The 17,741-nt window shown below is 49.1% G+C and overlaps 1 protein-coding gene across 1 annotated transcript in view; it reads left to right on the top strand.

Annotated features, from left to right (window-relative positions):
- The window catches only part of ANKDD1B (ankyrin repeat and death domain containing 1B), a 602,007-nt gene that overhangs the window by 493,657 nt on the left and 90,609 nt on the right, over positions 1 to 17,741 (top strand). The window contains exon 14 of the mRNA XM_086960762.1: positions 6,869 to 7,067. Coding sequence (XP_086816888.1) covers positions 6,869 to 7,067 — 199 coding nt within the window. The remainder of the gene's footprint in view (positions 1 to 6,868; positions 7,068 to 17,741) is intronic.

The following is a 17,741-nucleotide window of genomic DNA, read 5'->3' as shown; positions in this document are numbered from 1 at the left end:
TTGCTGGTACCTTTTGTTCTTTCGCTGCTGGATCCTGGGACTGTGACAGCATGGATAACTGCAAGGAAACAAAAAACAAATGCCCAAAAGGACCACAGACTCTGCCTCAGTTGCATTTCTCGAGGGAGCTAGTGGGGCTGGCGCCCTTAGACCTCCTGAGGATTAATTGGGGTAAAGATCTGGACTTCTGCATCTAGAGACAAAGACCTGATGGAAAGCTGGTGCAGGGAGCCAGTTGAACCAGCCCCGTCAAGGGGCCAGCCCCTTTTACCCATTTAGGCCAGGAAGCATGCTGGAACTGCACATGGTATATACAGATCTCCATCAGGAATAAAACGAGCCCCTGATAGTTTGAATCAGCCCAATGCTGCCGGAGTTATGGCCATTTTCAGATTGGTGAACTTTGACCCCCAGAGGAACGAGCCCCGGGGTGGGCTGGGGCTCAGGTTTCAGAGCAGGCTTAATTTATTTAATTCCACCAGGAAGGGAGCGTACAATGTGGCCCCCTCCTGTCATCTTTAAGTACCCCCAGAGGCCCTCATCTCTCTGGGAGCCAATGCAGCAACAATATGGCCCAGAACGCTGAGATGCAGTCTTTGGGGCCTGATATTCCGAGCCAGGATGCAGAAGAGGAAGCTCCATCATGTCCCCCAATGGAGGTGTCTTGCCCTCCCTCCTCATGCCGTTATCTGGGGGAAGGAGTGGGCAGCCACCACCGTAGCAACACCCTGCCAACAGGAGCGGGTAGGGGAGAGGACCTGCTGCTGCAACAAAGGAGGATGTTGCTCCAGTGGAGATTTGGTAGAGGCAGCCAGGGGTGGGCTCCCTGAGCTTCCCTGAGCAAACGGAGGCATGTGGGGTGCCAAGGTAGGACCAGGCACTCCCAAAAGGGAAGACGTATAACAAAGGAAAAAGTTATGTGACTATCCCCGGCACAGCGGGAGAGTTGCTTATAAAATAATCACTGATCCAGGCTGGAGCACCCCATAATGCCATGTGGGACTGGTTAATTTGAATATTTTGTTTTGCCTTGTGGTGGCCCTTGGACGACATGGTCACCACCAATGAATCTGAAAAATGTTGTGGGGGGCTGTATGCGTTACAGCAACCCCCAGAAGAAATCTTTGTAGAACTGACCCTAAGTTTTAGGGGGGGTCAAAGAATCCATGACCCTCTGGGATTATCACATACTTTTTCAAAGCATCCCCAAAGCTGGAGCTTTTGTTTTACAGCTGGGAGTAGAGCACCCTCTAGGGGCTGGGCCTGTGGCTGCATTAAATGTGTCCTGAAGGGTATAGAGTCAAAATATCGAGTTTTCATTATTGACTGGACATAATATTGAGTAAAAAATATAGAATAGACATAATATCGACTAGACAGAATATAGACTACCAAAATATCGATTAGAACATTTTAATATCGAATAGAATGGACATAATATCGAATCAAAAATATAGAATGGACATAATATCGACAAGACAGAATATAGACAACAAAAATATCGAATTTAAGGTAAGTTAATATTAATTTTTAATTTTTGTGTAATATAATTCTGTAGGGGGTTGTGGGTTTATAGGGGAATAGAGTGGAAAGTAATTTAATTATAATTAATTAAATATGTTATGTTATTTATTGGTATTTATTTACAATTAATTGTTAATTAATTATTAATTGGTAATTAATTAAAATATAATTGGTAATTATTTTTAAATGATTAATTGATAAATATGTTAATTTTAGTAATTTATTTTCTGTAGCGGGGTGTGGGTTTATAGGGGAATAGGGTGGGAAGTAATTTAATTATAATTAATTAAATATGTTATGTTATTTATTGGCATTTATTTAAAATTAATTGTTAATTAATTATTAATTGGTAATTAATTAAAATATCATTGGTAATTAATTGTAATTGATTAATTGATAAATATGTTAATTTTAGTAATTTATTTTCTGTAGCGGGTTGTGTGTTTATAGGGGAATAGCTTGGGAAGTAATTTAATTGTAAGTATTTACATTTTTTAAATATTTTTTGTGTCTAATTTTTATTTATTTTTATATTGTAAATTAATTTATTGGTAATTGGTAAATAATTAGCATTAGAGGGTAATTTCTATTATTAGTTAATTTTTATTTGTAATTTTAATTAATTAATTAATATATTTTATAAAATTGTAAAATATTTTAATTATTTTGTAATTGGTATTAATATTTATGTTATTTATATTCACCATGGGCGGAAAATCCGTTTCGCTCGCGGATTTTGCGGATTTTCGGTAAATTCGCAATCCGCGAGATTCGCGAATCTCCCGCAAAATCCGCAAATCCGCGAGCAGCGGATTTTATGGCTTGCTCGCACTGTTCGCGTGAGTTCGCGGCTTCCCAGTACAACTTCGCGCCCCGCGAATAAGCGCAAAATTGCAGAAATACGATCTTAGCAAAACTGAAACTACTTACCAGGTTCAAAAGTTCAGGCTCATCATTAGTAGCCATTTCCTGTAGTGCTTCCTGAGGGGCCCCTCCAGAGTTCAGTTGCCAGTTGCAACTATTATGTGACCCTGCTCTGAACCTCAGAATAGTTACACATATGCCACAAAGGTCCTGAATTACAGCTAAGGGAGACAAGCAGGAGCCAGGCTGGAAGTTCAAATCCATTAATCAGCCCCTAATTTATTATTGTCAGTTGGGGCAGGGCAGGTGTTGTAACTAATTTTGCAACAATGAAAGCACTTAGCAAGTGCAAAAGATCACTAATCAGGAAGCACTAAGGAAGCAGGTGCCAGCTAAAAAAATATTCTGTGACACATTAATCAGCCCCAAATTAATTCAGGTCACTTGAGGCAGGGAAGGTGTGCTTGCTTTGCCACAATAATGTACACTGACTGGACAACCAGAGGGTGCTGTGATGAAACAGAGGGTGGCATGGGTGGGCCAGAGGGTGGCATGAGTAGTCAGAGAGTGGCAGTGGTGACAGAGAGTGGCAGTGATGAAGAAGAGTGTCCCAAACAGGCTGGACACGTAAAAACAACAAGTTCGCGAAACTTGCGACCCGACAGGTAAGTTCGCGTTTGCGAAATTGTACAAAACCCTCGCGAACTGGCAGAAACCCGCGCGAACACACAACAAAAAAAATCCGCAAATTCGCGAGAATTCGCGGATTTTGCGAATTGCGAGTTCGCAAATCCGCAAAATTCGCGAACGCGAGATTCGCAAAATTCGCCCATGCTTAATTTATATATGAAGTATTTACTTTCCCTACTATTGCACTCACTGGAGTCGGAATAGTACTTTTTAACCCTACACTATCCAAAGCTTTCCCTACTGTTACACTCACTGGAGTGGGAATAGTAATTTTTATCCCTCTGCTATCAAACACTTTCCCTACTGTTGCACTCTCTGGAGTAGGAATAGTAATGTTTATCCCTACGCTATCCAACGCTTTCCCTACTATTGCACTCACTGGAGTGGGAATAGTAATTTTTAATCCTACGCTAGCCAAGGCTTTACCTACTGTTGCACTCTCTGGAGTAGGAATAGTAATTTTTACCCCTACGCTATCCAACGCTTTCCCTACTGTTGCACTCACTGAAGTGGGAATAGTAATTTTTACCCCTACGCTATCCAACGCTTTCTCTACTGTTGCACTCTCTGGAGTTGGAATAGTAATTTTTACCCCTGCGCTATCCAACGCTTTCCCTACTGTTGCACTCTCTGGAGTAGGAATAGTAATTTTTATTCCTACGCTAGCCAAAGCTTTCCCTACTGTTGCACTCTGTGGAGTGGGAATAGTTATTTTTACCCCTACGCTATCCAATGCTTTCCCTACTGTTGCACTCTCTGGAGTGGGAATAGTAATTTTTACCCCTACGCTATCCAACGCTTTTTCTACTGTTGCTCTTTCTGGAGTGGTAATAGTAATTGTTACCCTCTCACTATCCAACGCTTGCCCTACTGTTGCGCTTTCTGGAGTTGGAACAGTAATTTTTACCCCTACGCTATCCAACGCTTTCCCTACTGTTGCATTCACTGGAGTGGGAATAGTAACTTTTACCCCTACGCTATCCAACGCTTTCCCTACTGTTGCGCTCACTGGAGCGGGAATAGTAATTTTTACCCCTACGCTATCCAACACTTTCCCTACTGTTGCTCTCTCTGAAGTGGGAATAGAAATGTTTACCCCTACGCTATCCAACGCTTTCCCTACTGTTGCACTCTATGGAGTGGGAATAGTAAATTTAACCCTCTCGCTATCCTACGGAAAAAATATTGGATATGTTTTGTTAATAATATGTATGTATATATATATATGTTTTAATTTTTTTTATTTATGTTTGTTACATTAATTATTTATTAATTTTAAGTTTATTTAAGTATTTTAAGTATGTTTAAATTAATTATATTCATTATTATATTAGTTTTAAATTACTTTTAAGATATTTAAAAAATTTGATATTTTGACTGTCTATATTTTTCCTATCGATATTTTTGTGCTTAACTGTTTGTAGATAGGAAGTCGATATTCTGGCATTCTATATTTTTAGTTCGATATTTTGGCAAGTTGATATTTTGACTGTCGATATTCTGTCAGTGATCCGTCCTGACGGTGCATAAGAAAGAAACATGGGGTGAAGTGCTTTCTAGGGGCTAGATCTATGGCTATATTTTATGTGGTCAGAAAGTAACACCCTTCAGGGGCTCTTTTTTATGGTTGCTTACCTGAAAGTATATAAAAAGCGCACACGATTTGCTTTATTAATATTCATTGCATTTACACATGGTTGATGTTGATTATTGCACTTACACACAAAATTATGGTGTTTTTAACATGTGGTGTGTTGCTCTTGTAATATGGTGAACTCTTAAAAAAGCCAATAGGCCTGTTTTATCTAAGTTAATACCCGCTTTATTGTAATGTGTTGTCATAAGGTGGGGGAGCACTGAGGTTTTAGGGGTAAAATGTGATTTTTCAATGTCATCTGTGGTATTTTCAATCTTCCTTATATATGTATTTCTAAATTAATGCATAATATTTAGTGGTGTGTGAGTAACAAATGTACGTTTCCTTTTTTCTAAAGAAGAAGCACTGACTGTACAACCTTTGAGTGTTTTTATTGTGTGTAAGCAAATGGTGATTGCTGGCCCACACCACCTCTCCTGAGTAGGCATGGACTGCTGTGTTTCACTACCCTGAGAGAGTCAAGCATTACAGTGGGGTGTTTGGTTCCCAGTAAGGGGAAATTGTGGGCCTATTACTTGTGCGGCCTCGTCCTGCACAACTAATACCCAATTTCTTACATTGATGTTGTACAAAATAGAAGTGCGGGGCGGAAATGGTGGCTGAGGTGGATCTTCCTGAAGAGGCATATTTTTTATCTCTGTTAGAAAATCTAAGAATGATGGAGTAAATCTCATGGGTGGTATAGTTTGTTTCAACTCCTGGTGCCCAGTTTGGTAAGACTTTCCTCCTTGTCTTTTCCGTTCTGCAGTTCTTTATTTCCTTTCTGGTGATGTCTTTGCTTATTGTGTTTCATAATGAGTTTTCCTGCCCAGTGGACAGAGAGGTGCACTAGTCTTTATTTCTTTGTAGACATTGCAGCTGTTCTTAAAGATGAATCTAGTCTTGGGGGAACTGGCAGTGTTGTCCCTCAGGGAGGGGGTGATGTTTGCCACTTCTTTAGTCCTTTGTTGAGTCATGCAACAGCATTCAAGATGGCCCTCGGCTGCTATAATGACAAATGCATCAAAACATCCAGAGAGCAGTTTTTTGGCAGAGAGAAAAGGCACAGAATGGTACATCTACTTATTGAACGCTGACAAGGAAGAGAGAGGAGATTTAGGCTTCTTCTTGTTGGGAATCTGCAAATCTGGCTTCAATATTTGTAATGTAATTCTCTGTGCCTAAAAACCATGTTGGGATGCAAAGAAAGAGGGATTAGCTGCACCATAAGAGAGGTTCCTTTAATGAAAGTCAATCAAGCACAGACATGTTCAAGAGGCTCTAAGCCCTTCTAGTATGCAAATCTTCCTTTACTGTTCGTCCTAGCATTAGACTTGGGCTGCTCCGCAGACATGGACTGGCCCTGTCCAGCACTGCCTCAAGCTGCTGAGACCTGTGTTCTTTCAGACTTGGAGACAGGGGAGTTAGAAACGTGAGTGTGCCTGCAGTGAATGTCATTGTTAAACAATAAGAACGTCACACTATCACCTCCCCAAATAGGAACCCTCCCCAAGCCCGATGGCATTGGTGTGTAATGCACACAGGCGTGGGTATGTGCGGCTCATCGTCAGTGGGACCGCTGGCTCACTGCAGCCAATTCACAAAGGGGTTGACTGAGTGGCTGTGGTTCCACTGGTACACATACGCATACATACATATGTGAATTAGCCCTAAAATGTTGATCTCCCTGCTGGTAAAAGTGCAACGAGGGAACATCCTTTTCTGTTTGCACTACTTGTTTATGTGTTTTCCCTGAATATTCACATTTCAGATGCTTCGAGGCCAATTCACAAAGCATTAAAAGTGCGTGAAGAAGTGCTCCAGGAGTGCTTCTTCACAGAATCATAAATATCTTTATGAATTGCCCCATTTTGTTTTTATCCTATTTTGGCTTGAAATAAAGAGGCTTATTTACAAGCCCCTTTCGCTGCCTGTACGTCACTTTTCCCTTGTTAAAAATGACGCAAAAGGGGCTCAAGAGGCTTGTAAATATGCCCGAAAGTGTTACAAATAATGCCCTAATATGGCTTCTATTTATATCAAGTGCAATAGTAGTGCATGCTTTGACTTAAAGTAGCTAATGTGGACTGCACTTAAGTGTTTGGGAAGAGGGAGAAATGTCTAAAATTCAGTTTGAATGTCTTTATCCCTTAGGATCGTATCACTACTGCGCAAGAAGTGTATGAAGATGTCCTCTCATTTAAGCAAGACCACTCTGTGCAGACCAGCCTCATCCGTTCAGCGCTTTGGAATCTGTCTTACAATCGCTTCAAGCCACATGAGTGGAAGAAGTTGGCACACGTGTGGGAGTTCACGGAGGCCCAGATTAAAGCTATAGAAGACCAGTGGACAGGTAAAACCACATATTTTACAAAGGGGCTGTAAATGAAGGAAGACCTTTAGGTTTGACTAGGATGCGTATGCAAACAACATAGCAACATTTTCCGATGTACATATGCGCCTGGCTGCACAGGGCCCAATTCAGAAAGCATCCCTTCATGACTATTCTGACTTACTCCTGAAAACTCATAGAGCTGAAAGAGTGCTCACAAAATGAAAGGACAGTGAATGCTGTTTAACACCAGTAGTGAATGGAGTCGTAGTCTCAGGGATGTGACATTTACCAGGTATCATCATGCGGTTCAATAAAACAGTATGTGAGCATAGAGTGATTTGATTTACTGGACAGAGTCTTACAATGAAAAGCACTATACCTCAGATATGTTTTGGTAAAACCACATTGAACTGTCTAAATGGATAATAACCTTCAAATGGCTTAGACTGACTATTTAGAATATGAGAGTTTATTCTACCACCTGCTACCCTGCATACATCATCCAAGGGGCCTAGCACTACAAATCAGGATTTGATCACATTGGGATGTAGCGCTTTGAAGAACAGTTAACCATAGTACAGGTTGTTGTGATACAATGAAAAGTTAGGTAAAGCGTCTTAAGCAAATTCTTAAGATACAAATACATACAAAAATAATTATAGTGGGGAAACACAAGATAGGCTTTTTTCCTTATCGATCTGCACAACATCGACAGGGTCACTGTTGGACCCGGCCTCGTGGCGTGGCCCTCGCTGATCTCCGCAGCTCCAGAACTACGGGTGGAACGGATTCCCTTCCACCCAGAACTGTACATAACACTCCTACCCCGGACCTGAGACGATCCCCAGACCGCGTGCCTGCACCCATGACCATCAGACTCCATGTTTGGCCACCCCGGCCAGCCAGCCGCCTTCTTTCCTTTCGGCAGCCCCTGGCCACTTCTGGCTACAGCGAAGCCTGCGCGTCCGGCGCGCCCAAATCCGCCCGGGGGGTGAACGACTCACCAAGTACCCGAAACCAAGACTTCCACCACGTCTCCGGCCCCCTTCCGAGGAACTGGTTCCCCTCACACCTCTGAACTATCCCTTGGGGCTGGTTTCGATTGCACCTTGGGCCTCCTAGTGAGCTGGCTCCAGGCCTTGATGGGTGTCTGGGATTCCCTGGACGCATGGTCCAAAGCCTCAAAGACCCAACCGCCCAGACAATCAGGCGCCTGGCCCTCGGACCTCCGGCCCCCTGCCTCTGAGGGTCCGGACATCAAAGAGCTCCAGTACTATAAGACAGCCTGCCTTCCATCTAGTCGGCAGTTGTATCTAGGACAAGAAAGCCCTGCTGATCTGATCGTGGCTGACCTTGAGGAGAACAGACTCTGACCCCCTGAGCCCTGCTGACGTCGTCGCGGCTCATCCTCGAACCTACGGAACGGAACCATCGGAGACCTGCTGACGCTGTTGCGGCTCCCTCTTGAAGCACAAGACCTGAACCATCGGAGCCCTGCTGACGCTGTCGCGGCTCCCTCTCGAAGCACAAGACCTGAACCATCGGAGCCCTGCTGACGCTGTCGCGGCTCCCTCTCGAGAGCAAGACCTGAACCATCAGAGCCCTGCTGACGTTGTCGCGGCTCCACCTGCCTACGAGTACGACGGAGCACTCCTGACCAAGCCCTGCTGACCTCATCGCGGCTTAACGAACTCCCTGGTCCGGCTGGACCATCGACGCTACCCTCACAATCATCTTGAATCAGAAGTGAGTAGGACAGCAAGTCCCAACGCCAGCCCCCACACCCCCCAGTTCGAGGATTGAGAACTGTGCGCAGGGTGCGTGGCGTGCCAGCTGGCCTCCTAAGACTGTCCCGCTTCCCCAATCCCTCGTTACGAGACTTTCGCGATCCCTCGATCGCTGTGTATTGCTCCCTACTTTTAATCTTGATAAAGTCTTTCCTGATAAAGAATCACGGTGTGGTGTCCGTTCATAAGTGTGGTGTGTCGACAGTGTGTATGATCAGTCCTCCCCGGCGGGGACTCCCCCTCGGTAAGACTCGGCAGTAATTGTGGGAGAGGAGGTTCCAGGTGGTTAGGAGAGTCCTCTTGACCCCTGGGGTCACCGCTTTCCAACATTGGTGGCAGCGACGCGATACGAACCTACGTCTGAAGATCGTACCACTGACACACTACCTGAACCCACACACAGCGAACGCACAAGAAAAGAAGAGCAACCATGACGACCGCAGAATCTGGTGTAAAGACAACCTTCAACAAGGACCTCCTGGAAGACTACACACATAGAGAGCTGAAGCAGTTCTGCAAAGAACTGAGTATCCCGAGTACCGGACTAAGTACTAAGGAAGATTTCCAGAAAGTGCTAACCGCTTGGGTAGAGTCTGGAGCACCTCTTCCCCCGATCGAAGACGAGGGAGGGAGGCCACAGACCGAACCCGGTACACCGGCCAGTGAGAGAATCCAGCAACCGACCTGGAGCCCAGCAACCGGGAGAGATCGGTCATCGGAAGAGATGGCCGATCGGGAACGTGACCAAAGCCATGAGCTCGAACTGGCGCGCCTCAAATTGGAGGGCGAACTCAAACTCGCAGAAAAGAAGTTGGCGGTGGAGCAGTTGCGGCTCCAGGGAGAGCTGGAGGAGAAGAAGCTCCAGAGGGAGCATGAAGGACGGAAACTTCAGCTCGAGCACGAGCGCAGCCTCAAAGAACTCGAATTGAAAGCCAGAAAAGAAGCAACAGGATCACCGGGACTTGGGGAGCAGGTGGTCCCCAAAGAAACGAAGGTGCGTATCCCCAAGGACGTTGTAAAGGAATTTTACAAAGGGGACGGCATCCAGCAGTGGTTCAAAGCATACGAGGTGGCCATGTCCGCTCACCGGGTCCCCGAGAAGGACTGGGGGGCCGGCCTGTGGAGCCGCTTCCTCAGCGAGGGGAGGGACACCCTACTGGACCTACCGACGGCACACATGAACTTCTACCCACACATGAAAGACGCTCTCCTATTTCGCTACGGCCTCACGCCGGAAATGTATCGCCAGCAGTTTAGGGAGTGCAAAAAGATTCCTGGCACCACCTGGGTAGACTATGTGAACTACTACACCCGGGCCCTAGATGGGTGGATCAAGGGCAGCAATGTGACCACCTTCGAAGGCCTGGTCAACCTAGTGGCCTACGAGCACCTGTCCGCCAATTGCTTTGTGGACAGCATCTCCTGGACAGCAAGCTCGCCAACCCACGGAAACTGGCTGTGGAAGCCGATCGATGGGTGGCCACCCGAGTCAAGAAGGGGCCCGGGGGAGACCCCCCACGGAACGACCAAGGGTCTTCCCGCCAGCGAGGTGGGGGAGGTCGGGGCAAGCAGCAAGGTTCCCAGTCAGGGCCTCAGCGTAGTCCCCCCAGGAACCAGTCCCCGCGCTCTCCTCCCGCGATGAGAGCCACCCCGAGTGCAGGACCCCCGGGGCTCCGCCCCAGCTCCACGTGCTTGAAGTGTCAGCAACCCGGGCACTATGCCGGTGACCCCCGATGTCCCATGACACAGAAATCCACTCCCACTGGGCCCTCCGCTAGACAGATATCCCCAGTGGCCTTAGAAGAAGAAGAGATAGAAGAACAGGGGGAGTGGGAGCCCGCAGCCATGGTCTTAGCCTCCCTGGGGAATAGCGAGATGATCCCAAGAGATTACCTGCCCGACAACACAGAAAAGTACCGCCAAACAGTGAAGGTTAACGGGCACAGCATAGGAGCCCTTCGAGACACAGGAGCCAGCATCACGTCTGTTAGGTACACGCTAGTTCCTGAGTCCATGATCATCCCCCACACCTCCTGTAGGGTGATAGCAGCCGATAATTCCGTCCGCACCTGCAGGATAGCACAGGTCCCGTTTGAGTGGGAGGGGGTCTCGGGCGATCTGCGGGTAGCGGTCCGCACGGACATGCCTGTAGACTGCCTCCTGGGGAATGACTTAGAGAGTTCCCCGTGGAAAGAGGTAGAGAGAAGGACCCATTTAGCAATGCTAGGACTGCCCCATTGGGCCTGTGTGAGCACCCGAGCCATGACCGCCAGAATGTCCAACCCCGGGAACGAAGAGCCCGAGCTCCCCAGTTCAGCCCCTGGTGTCCCCGAGGGTGACGAGCACCCCACGGTCCTCGACCAGCCCCCCATCGAAGAAAACGTCTCCGACGAAGGTCCCCTTGGACCCGCTGTCGAACCAATCCCAACCCTAGCAGATCTCCCCGAGTTGGCCCAGTGGCGTCAAGAGGGAGGATCGTCCCGAGAGGAGTTCTGCCAAGAGCAGACCTCCTGCCCTGCCCTGGAGGGGCTCCGGCGACAGGCCGCAGCCCAGGCCGCTGGAGACCAGTCCGGCTCCCATTACCTTTACTGGGAAAATGGCCTACTGTACAGTGAACAGAAGACCGCTGAACTAGGTTCAGCCCGCGTGCTGGTAGTACCCCTACATTTCCGCTGACTCCTCCTCAACCTGGCCCACGATGTGCCCCTGGCAGGACATCTGGGCCAAGACGAGACCTTCCAACGACTAGTGACCCATTTCTACTGGCCCCACATGCGGGCCGATGTGGAACACCACTGTAAGTCCTGCCCCTCGTGTCAGGCTAGCGACAAAAGCGGAGGCAAGCGGAAGGCTCCCCTCCAGCCCTTTCCCGTTGTCAGTACCCCCTTTGAGAGGGTGGGGATCGACATCGTCGGACCTCTGGACCCCCGGACCTCCCTGGGCCACCGGTTCATTCTGGTTCTGGTTGATCACGCCACCCGATACCCCGAAGCCATCCCCCTCCGGACCGTGACGGCCCCTGTCGTGGGCCGGGCCCTCATGGGGATCTTCTCCCGGGTGGGATTCCCCCGGGAAGTGGTAAGCGACCGAGGCACAAACTTTATCTCCCGGTACATAAAGTCCCTCTGGCAACAGTGTGGGGTGTCATACCGGTTCACCACCCCCTACCATCCCCAGGGTAACGGCCTGGTTGAGCGGTTCAACCGCACCCTGAAAGGGATGATCATGGGTCTCGAGGAGCCCTTGCGACGCAAGTGGGACGTCCTTCTACCCTGCCTCCTGTTCGCCTACCGAGAGGTACCCCAGAAATCCTTGGAGTTCAGCCCTTTCGAGCTGCTCTATGGGCACCCCGTCCGGGGTCCCCTCAGCCTGGTCAAGGAAGGCTGGGAGACAGCCCCCCTGTGCACCCCCCCCGACGTGTTCTCCTACGTCCTGGCCTCCCGAAACCAGACGTGGAAGTTTCGCGAACTGGCCGAGGCCAACCTGGAGGCCAGCCAAGAGGAGATGAAACGCTGGTACGACCAGAATGCCACTCTGGTTGAGTTTCAACCAGGCCAACAGGTTTGGGTCATGTCCCCAGTGGAACCTTGTGCCTTGCAGGACAAGTGGACTGGACCCTTTAAGGTGATAGAGCGCAAGAGCCAGGTCACCTACCTCGTTGATACGAAATCAGCCAGGAACGCCCTGAAAGTGTTACACGTGAACCGACTCAAACCCCATTTTGTGCGGTCTGAGTTGGGGTTACTCCTTGCCACCGACGACGGAGAGGAAGAGGAAACGGACCCTCTACCAGATCTCCTGTGTGCAAAGGATCAAGATGGCTCCGTAGAGGGAGTGAGTCTCTCCTCCTCCCTCACCCCCTTGCAGCGTGAAGAATGTCGCCACTTGCTGGGACAATTCTTAGACCTCTTCTCCCTCACCCCCGGCGTCACCAGCTGGTGCGTCCACAACGTGGACACCGGAGACAGCCCTCTGGTACGGCACAGAGCCTACCGAGTCCCGGACCGAGTCTGAGCCTGCATCAAGGCTGAGGTCGACAAAATGTTGGACCTAGGAGTGGTGGAAGCCTCCGACAGCCCATGGGCTAGCCCCGTGGTCCTGGTTCCGATGGCGGCCGCCCCCGGCACCGTTCCTGAGCTGAGGTTCTGCGTAGACTACCGCGGACTCAACGCAGTCACCCGAACCGACGCACACCCCATCCCCCGAGCCGACGAGCTGATTGACCGCCTAGGGTCGGCTCAGTACCTCAGTACCTTCGATCTCACTAGTGGCTACTGGCAGATCGGCCTCACGGAGAGGGCCCAAGAAAGGTCTGCTTTCTCCACTCTGGATGGCCATTTCCACTTCCGAGTCATGCCCTTCGGCATAAAAAACGCCCCCGCCACCTTCCAGCGACTGGTCAACCAGGTCCTGGCCGGGTTGGAAGGTTTCAGTGCAGCGTATCTCGACTACATTGCGGTGTTCAGTGCTCACTGGCACGAGCACCTGCACCACCTCTGGGAGGTGTTGGACGCCCTGCGTCGAGCCGGGCTCACCATTAAAGCTAGTAAGTGCCAAATCGGACAAAGCTTCGTGGTATACCTAGGGCACCAGGTCGGAAGCGGCCTCGTAGCCCCCCTCCAACCCAAGATAGACGCTATCACTGCCTGGGAGACCCCCACGACCCAGACCGAGGTGCGGGCCTTCCTAGGGCTCACAGGGTACTACCGTAGATTCATCAAGGGGTACGGGAGTATTGTAGGCCCCCTCACAGAGTTGAAAGCCAAGGCCAACCCGAAGAAGGTTAGTTGGACCCCCGCCTGCCAGAAGGCATTCGAGGAATTGAAACAGGCCATGTGCACCGCTCCAGTACTGCAGGCCCCTGACTACTCCAGAGAGTTCGTGGTCCAGACCGACACCTCCAAACATGGCATCGGAGCCGTGCTCTCCCAAGTGGATGACCAGGGGATTGATCATCCGGTAGCCTTTATCAGCCGGAGGCTACTACCCCGGGAGCAGAGATGGAGCACCATCGAGCGAGAGGCCTTCGCAGTAGTCTGGGCCTTGAAGAAACTGAGGCCCTACCTGTTCGGGACCCACTTCCGAGTCCAGACCGACCACCGTCCTCTCCGGTAGCTCATGCAGATGAGAGGAGAGAACCCTAAACTGCTACGCTGGTCCATCTCCCTCCAAGGGATGGATTTTACTGTGGAACACAGGCCTGGGGCCGACCACACCAACGCCGACGTCCTGTCCCGCTTCTTCCGCCTCAGCGAAGAGAACCCCCAAGAGGATGGGTAGTTCTCCTCGTCTTTCAGCTGGAGGGGACGCATGTTGGACCCGGCCTCGTGGCGTGGCCTTTGCTGATCTCCGCAGCTCCAGAACTACGGGTGGAACGAATTCCCTTCCACCCAGAACTGTACATAACACTCCTACCCCGGACCTGAGACGATCCCCAGACCGCGTGCCTGCACACGTGCACGTGACCATCAGACTCCATGTTTGGCCACTCCGGCCGGCCTGCCGCCTTCTTTCCTTTCGGCAGCCCCTGGCCACTCCTGGCTACAGCGAAGCCTGCGCGTCCGGCCCGCCCAGATCCGCCCGGGGGGTGAACGACTCACCAAGTACCCGAAACCAAGACTTCCACCACGCCTCCCGCCCCCTTCCGAGGAACTGGTTCCCCTCACATCTCTGAACTATCCCTGGGGGCTGGTTTCGATTGCACCTTGGGCCTCCTAGTGAGCTGGCTCCAGGCCTTGATGGGCGTCTGGGATTCCCTGGACGCATGGTCCAAAGCCTCAAAGACCCAACCGCCCAGACAATCAGGCGCCTGGCCCTCGGACCTCCGGCCCCCTGCCTCTGAGGGTCCGGACATCAAAGAGCTCCGGTACTATAAGACAGCCTGCCTTCCATCTAGTCGGCAGTTGTAACTTGGACAAGAAAGCCCTGCTGATATGATCGCGGCTGACCTTGAGGAGAACAGACTCTGACCCCTTGAGCCCTGCTGACGTCGTCGCGGCTCATCCTCGAACCTACGGAACGGAACCATCGGAGACCTGCTGACGCTGTCGCGGCTCCCTCTTGAAGCACAAGACCTGAACCATCGGAGCCCTGAAGACGCTGTCGCGGCTCCCTCTCGAAGCACAAGACCTGAACCATCGGAGCCCTGCTGACGCTGTCGCTGCTCCCTCTCGAGAGCAAGACCTGAACCATCAGAGCCCTGCTGACGTTGTCGCAGCTCCACCTGCCTACGAGTACGACGGAGCACTCCTGACCAAGCCCTGCTGACCTCGTCGCGGCTTAACGAACTCCCTGGTCCGACGGGTCCATCGACGCTACCCTCACAATCATCTTGAATCAGAAGTGAGTAGGACAGCAAGTCCCATCGCCAGCCCCCGCACCCCCCAGTTCGAGGATTGAGAACTTTGCGCAGGGTGCGTGGCGTGCCCGCTTCCCCGATCCCTCGTTACGAGACTTTCGCGATCCCTCGATCGCTGTGTATTGCTCCCTACTTTTAATCTTGATAAAGTCTTTCCTGATAAAGAATCACGGTGTGGTGTCCGTTCATAAGTGTGGTGTGTCGACAGTGTGTACGATCAGTCCTCCCCGGCGGGGACTCCCCCTCGGTAAGACTCGGCAGTAATTGTGGGAGAGGAGGTTCCAGGTGGTTAGGAGAGTCCTCTTGACCCCTGGGGTCACCGCCTTCCAACAGTCACTAAATGTAGAGTTAGAATTGTAAATCTGTACTTCCCTGCACACGATAGCTATGATAACCTTGCCCCTATATTGGTAGTGGATATTTCTGCAGGTCGATATTACTGTCCTCTTTACTGTGACACACAACCCAACAATACAGCGCAAACGCACATCATTAGACTGAAGGCAAGCTGTTGTCCCAAGGCTTTACGTTTAGTGTCAAAGCCTATTTGTTCCTCAGATATTTTGAGAAATGTGCCTGAGTGCAGCAGGTAAAAGGCATTAGTGGCACTAGAGCTGTCAGGACTCAAGGACACGTTTTCTCCCATCACTGTTGTTTATCAATCACCTTTGAGAGGCGAGTGTCTCACTAGGGTCTGTGGTCTCTCTGTCATGCAATACAACAGACGACACTGCTCTCATTATGAGAACAAGAGTGCAAAAAACTTCCATATCTGGCGAATTGCCCTAGCCTAGAGCAAGGGCACAAAACTGTCCTAAAGTCTATTAATCACTGTCCTGAATCGGGCCATGCCTTGATGACACATACGCACATATACTAGAAAGATATTTTTAACATATACAAAGCACCCTTAACTATGACCATTAGCAGTAGGTGCATGCAGATTTAATAAAACTCAACACTTAAACATATCTGAGCAGCCATCCCCATACCCATGATTATGCCTGCAGGGCAACAATGAAACCCGAGTTAATGATTTAACAGATTGATTTAGGGTGTTAAATATTCTTAAATAAAGAAAGTAGAGAAAGAAAGAAATGAGAGGAAGAGAGAAAAAAAAGGAAGGGACATGAGAGAAAGAAAAGTGGGCAGAGAAGAAGTAAAGGTGAGAATGAAGAAATAAAGGTAGGAAGGGGTTGAAAGAGGAAGAAATAGAGCGAGGACACAAGGGAAGGAGGGGGAGGATGGGAAGGTGGAAGGAGATGAAGGAAGAAAGGATGGACGCATGGGAGAAGAGGAGAAGAAAATAAAAGAAGTATCATGAGAAAGAAAGGAATGAAAGAGGGAAACAATGAGAGAAAGAATGGAAGAAGGATAGAACGAGATGTAATGGGTGTTCCCCAAGGTTATCCTCTCTCTCCCCCTTTCAATCTCTAAAAGAGAAAATCTGGGCACACTCCTTTACACCTCTAACATTTCACACCTTTTCTAAGCAGATGACAGTCAACTATACTTAAAAGTCTCTTCACTCACAGACATAGAGTTCCTCACTTTAACAATAGTGAAAATAGAATCAAGGATATCCCAGCGCCACCTGAAACTAAATCCACAGAAGACAGAATTCATGCTGATGTCTTCCACTCCTCCCCAATAGCTCTACACCAGTTAAAACATGGCTAAAAGCCAGAAACACCCTCAGTTGCCAACCATCTATCGTAGAATGCACAAAATCACTGGGGTTTTACCTGGACCAAAACCTTCCCTTCCAAGCACACACAAACAACATTGCCAAAGGAGCTCGGCTTCAAGACAAATTACTGTGAGGAGTGTAACATGTCCTTCCACCCAAACATTTCAAACACGTGGTTCAATCTCTCATCCTATCAAGACTAGACTATAGAAATGCACTTCTAACTGGTATTCCCTATCTCCATCTTGCACCCCTAAAAGCAGCCCTCCACTCCACTGCAATGCTTGGATCAGATGCAAAAAAATATAACCACATCACACACAAGAAGAAGTACCCTCAAACAAGCTTTCTTGGGATGTGTCCTCAGGCTTTGGAACAACATTACCCCTTCAATCAGAGCCAATCTCTCGTTAACAGTCTTCAATCTCAGCTGAAAACTTTACTCTTCCAATAATTACTCTTCAACTGCTCTGTTACTTTCTCCAATTAACCTCCGCTCATGGGAAATTCAAACTTAAAAAATCCACCCCATCGAACGTTACACAACAACTGGGTGGTTGTAAATAGGTTTCCAATCCCACCCTATATCCCACTTGCCTCAGGGAAGCATCACTGATATGATGATTCATCACAATTAAATTTGCCTCCACATGTACGAATACATTCTAGCGTCAGAGGCCTCATTAGTACAACAGTACAACTCACACCTGAAAACCGCCCACTGATATCCTGGTACAGACTTCCCACCAACACTAATATCTTCCTACACTCTAACACTTAGAAAATATGCACCCTGAAAGTTTTTTTTGGGGGGGGGGATTCCTTTGACTAGCACTCTCTATGTTGCTGTGTTGGAC

The sequence above is a fragment of the Lissotriton vulgaris genome, chromosome 3_1 (genome assembly GCF_964263255.1).
Source record: "Lissotriton vulgaris chromosome 3_1, aLisVul1.2, whole genome shotgun sequence".
Taxonomy (NCBI): domain Eukaryota; kingdom Metazoa; phylum Chordata; class Amphibia; order Caudata; family Salamandridae; genus Lissotriton; species Lissotriton vulgaris.
Note: the sequence above shows the minus strand (reverse complement) of the source record. Positions and strands in the feature narration are given on the sequence as shown.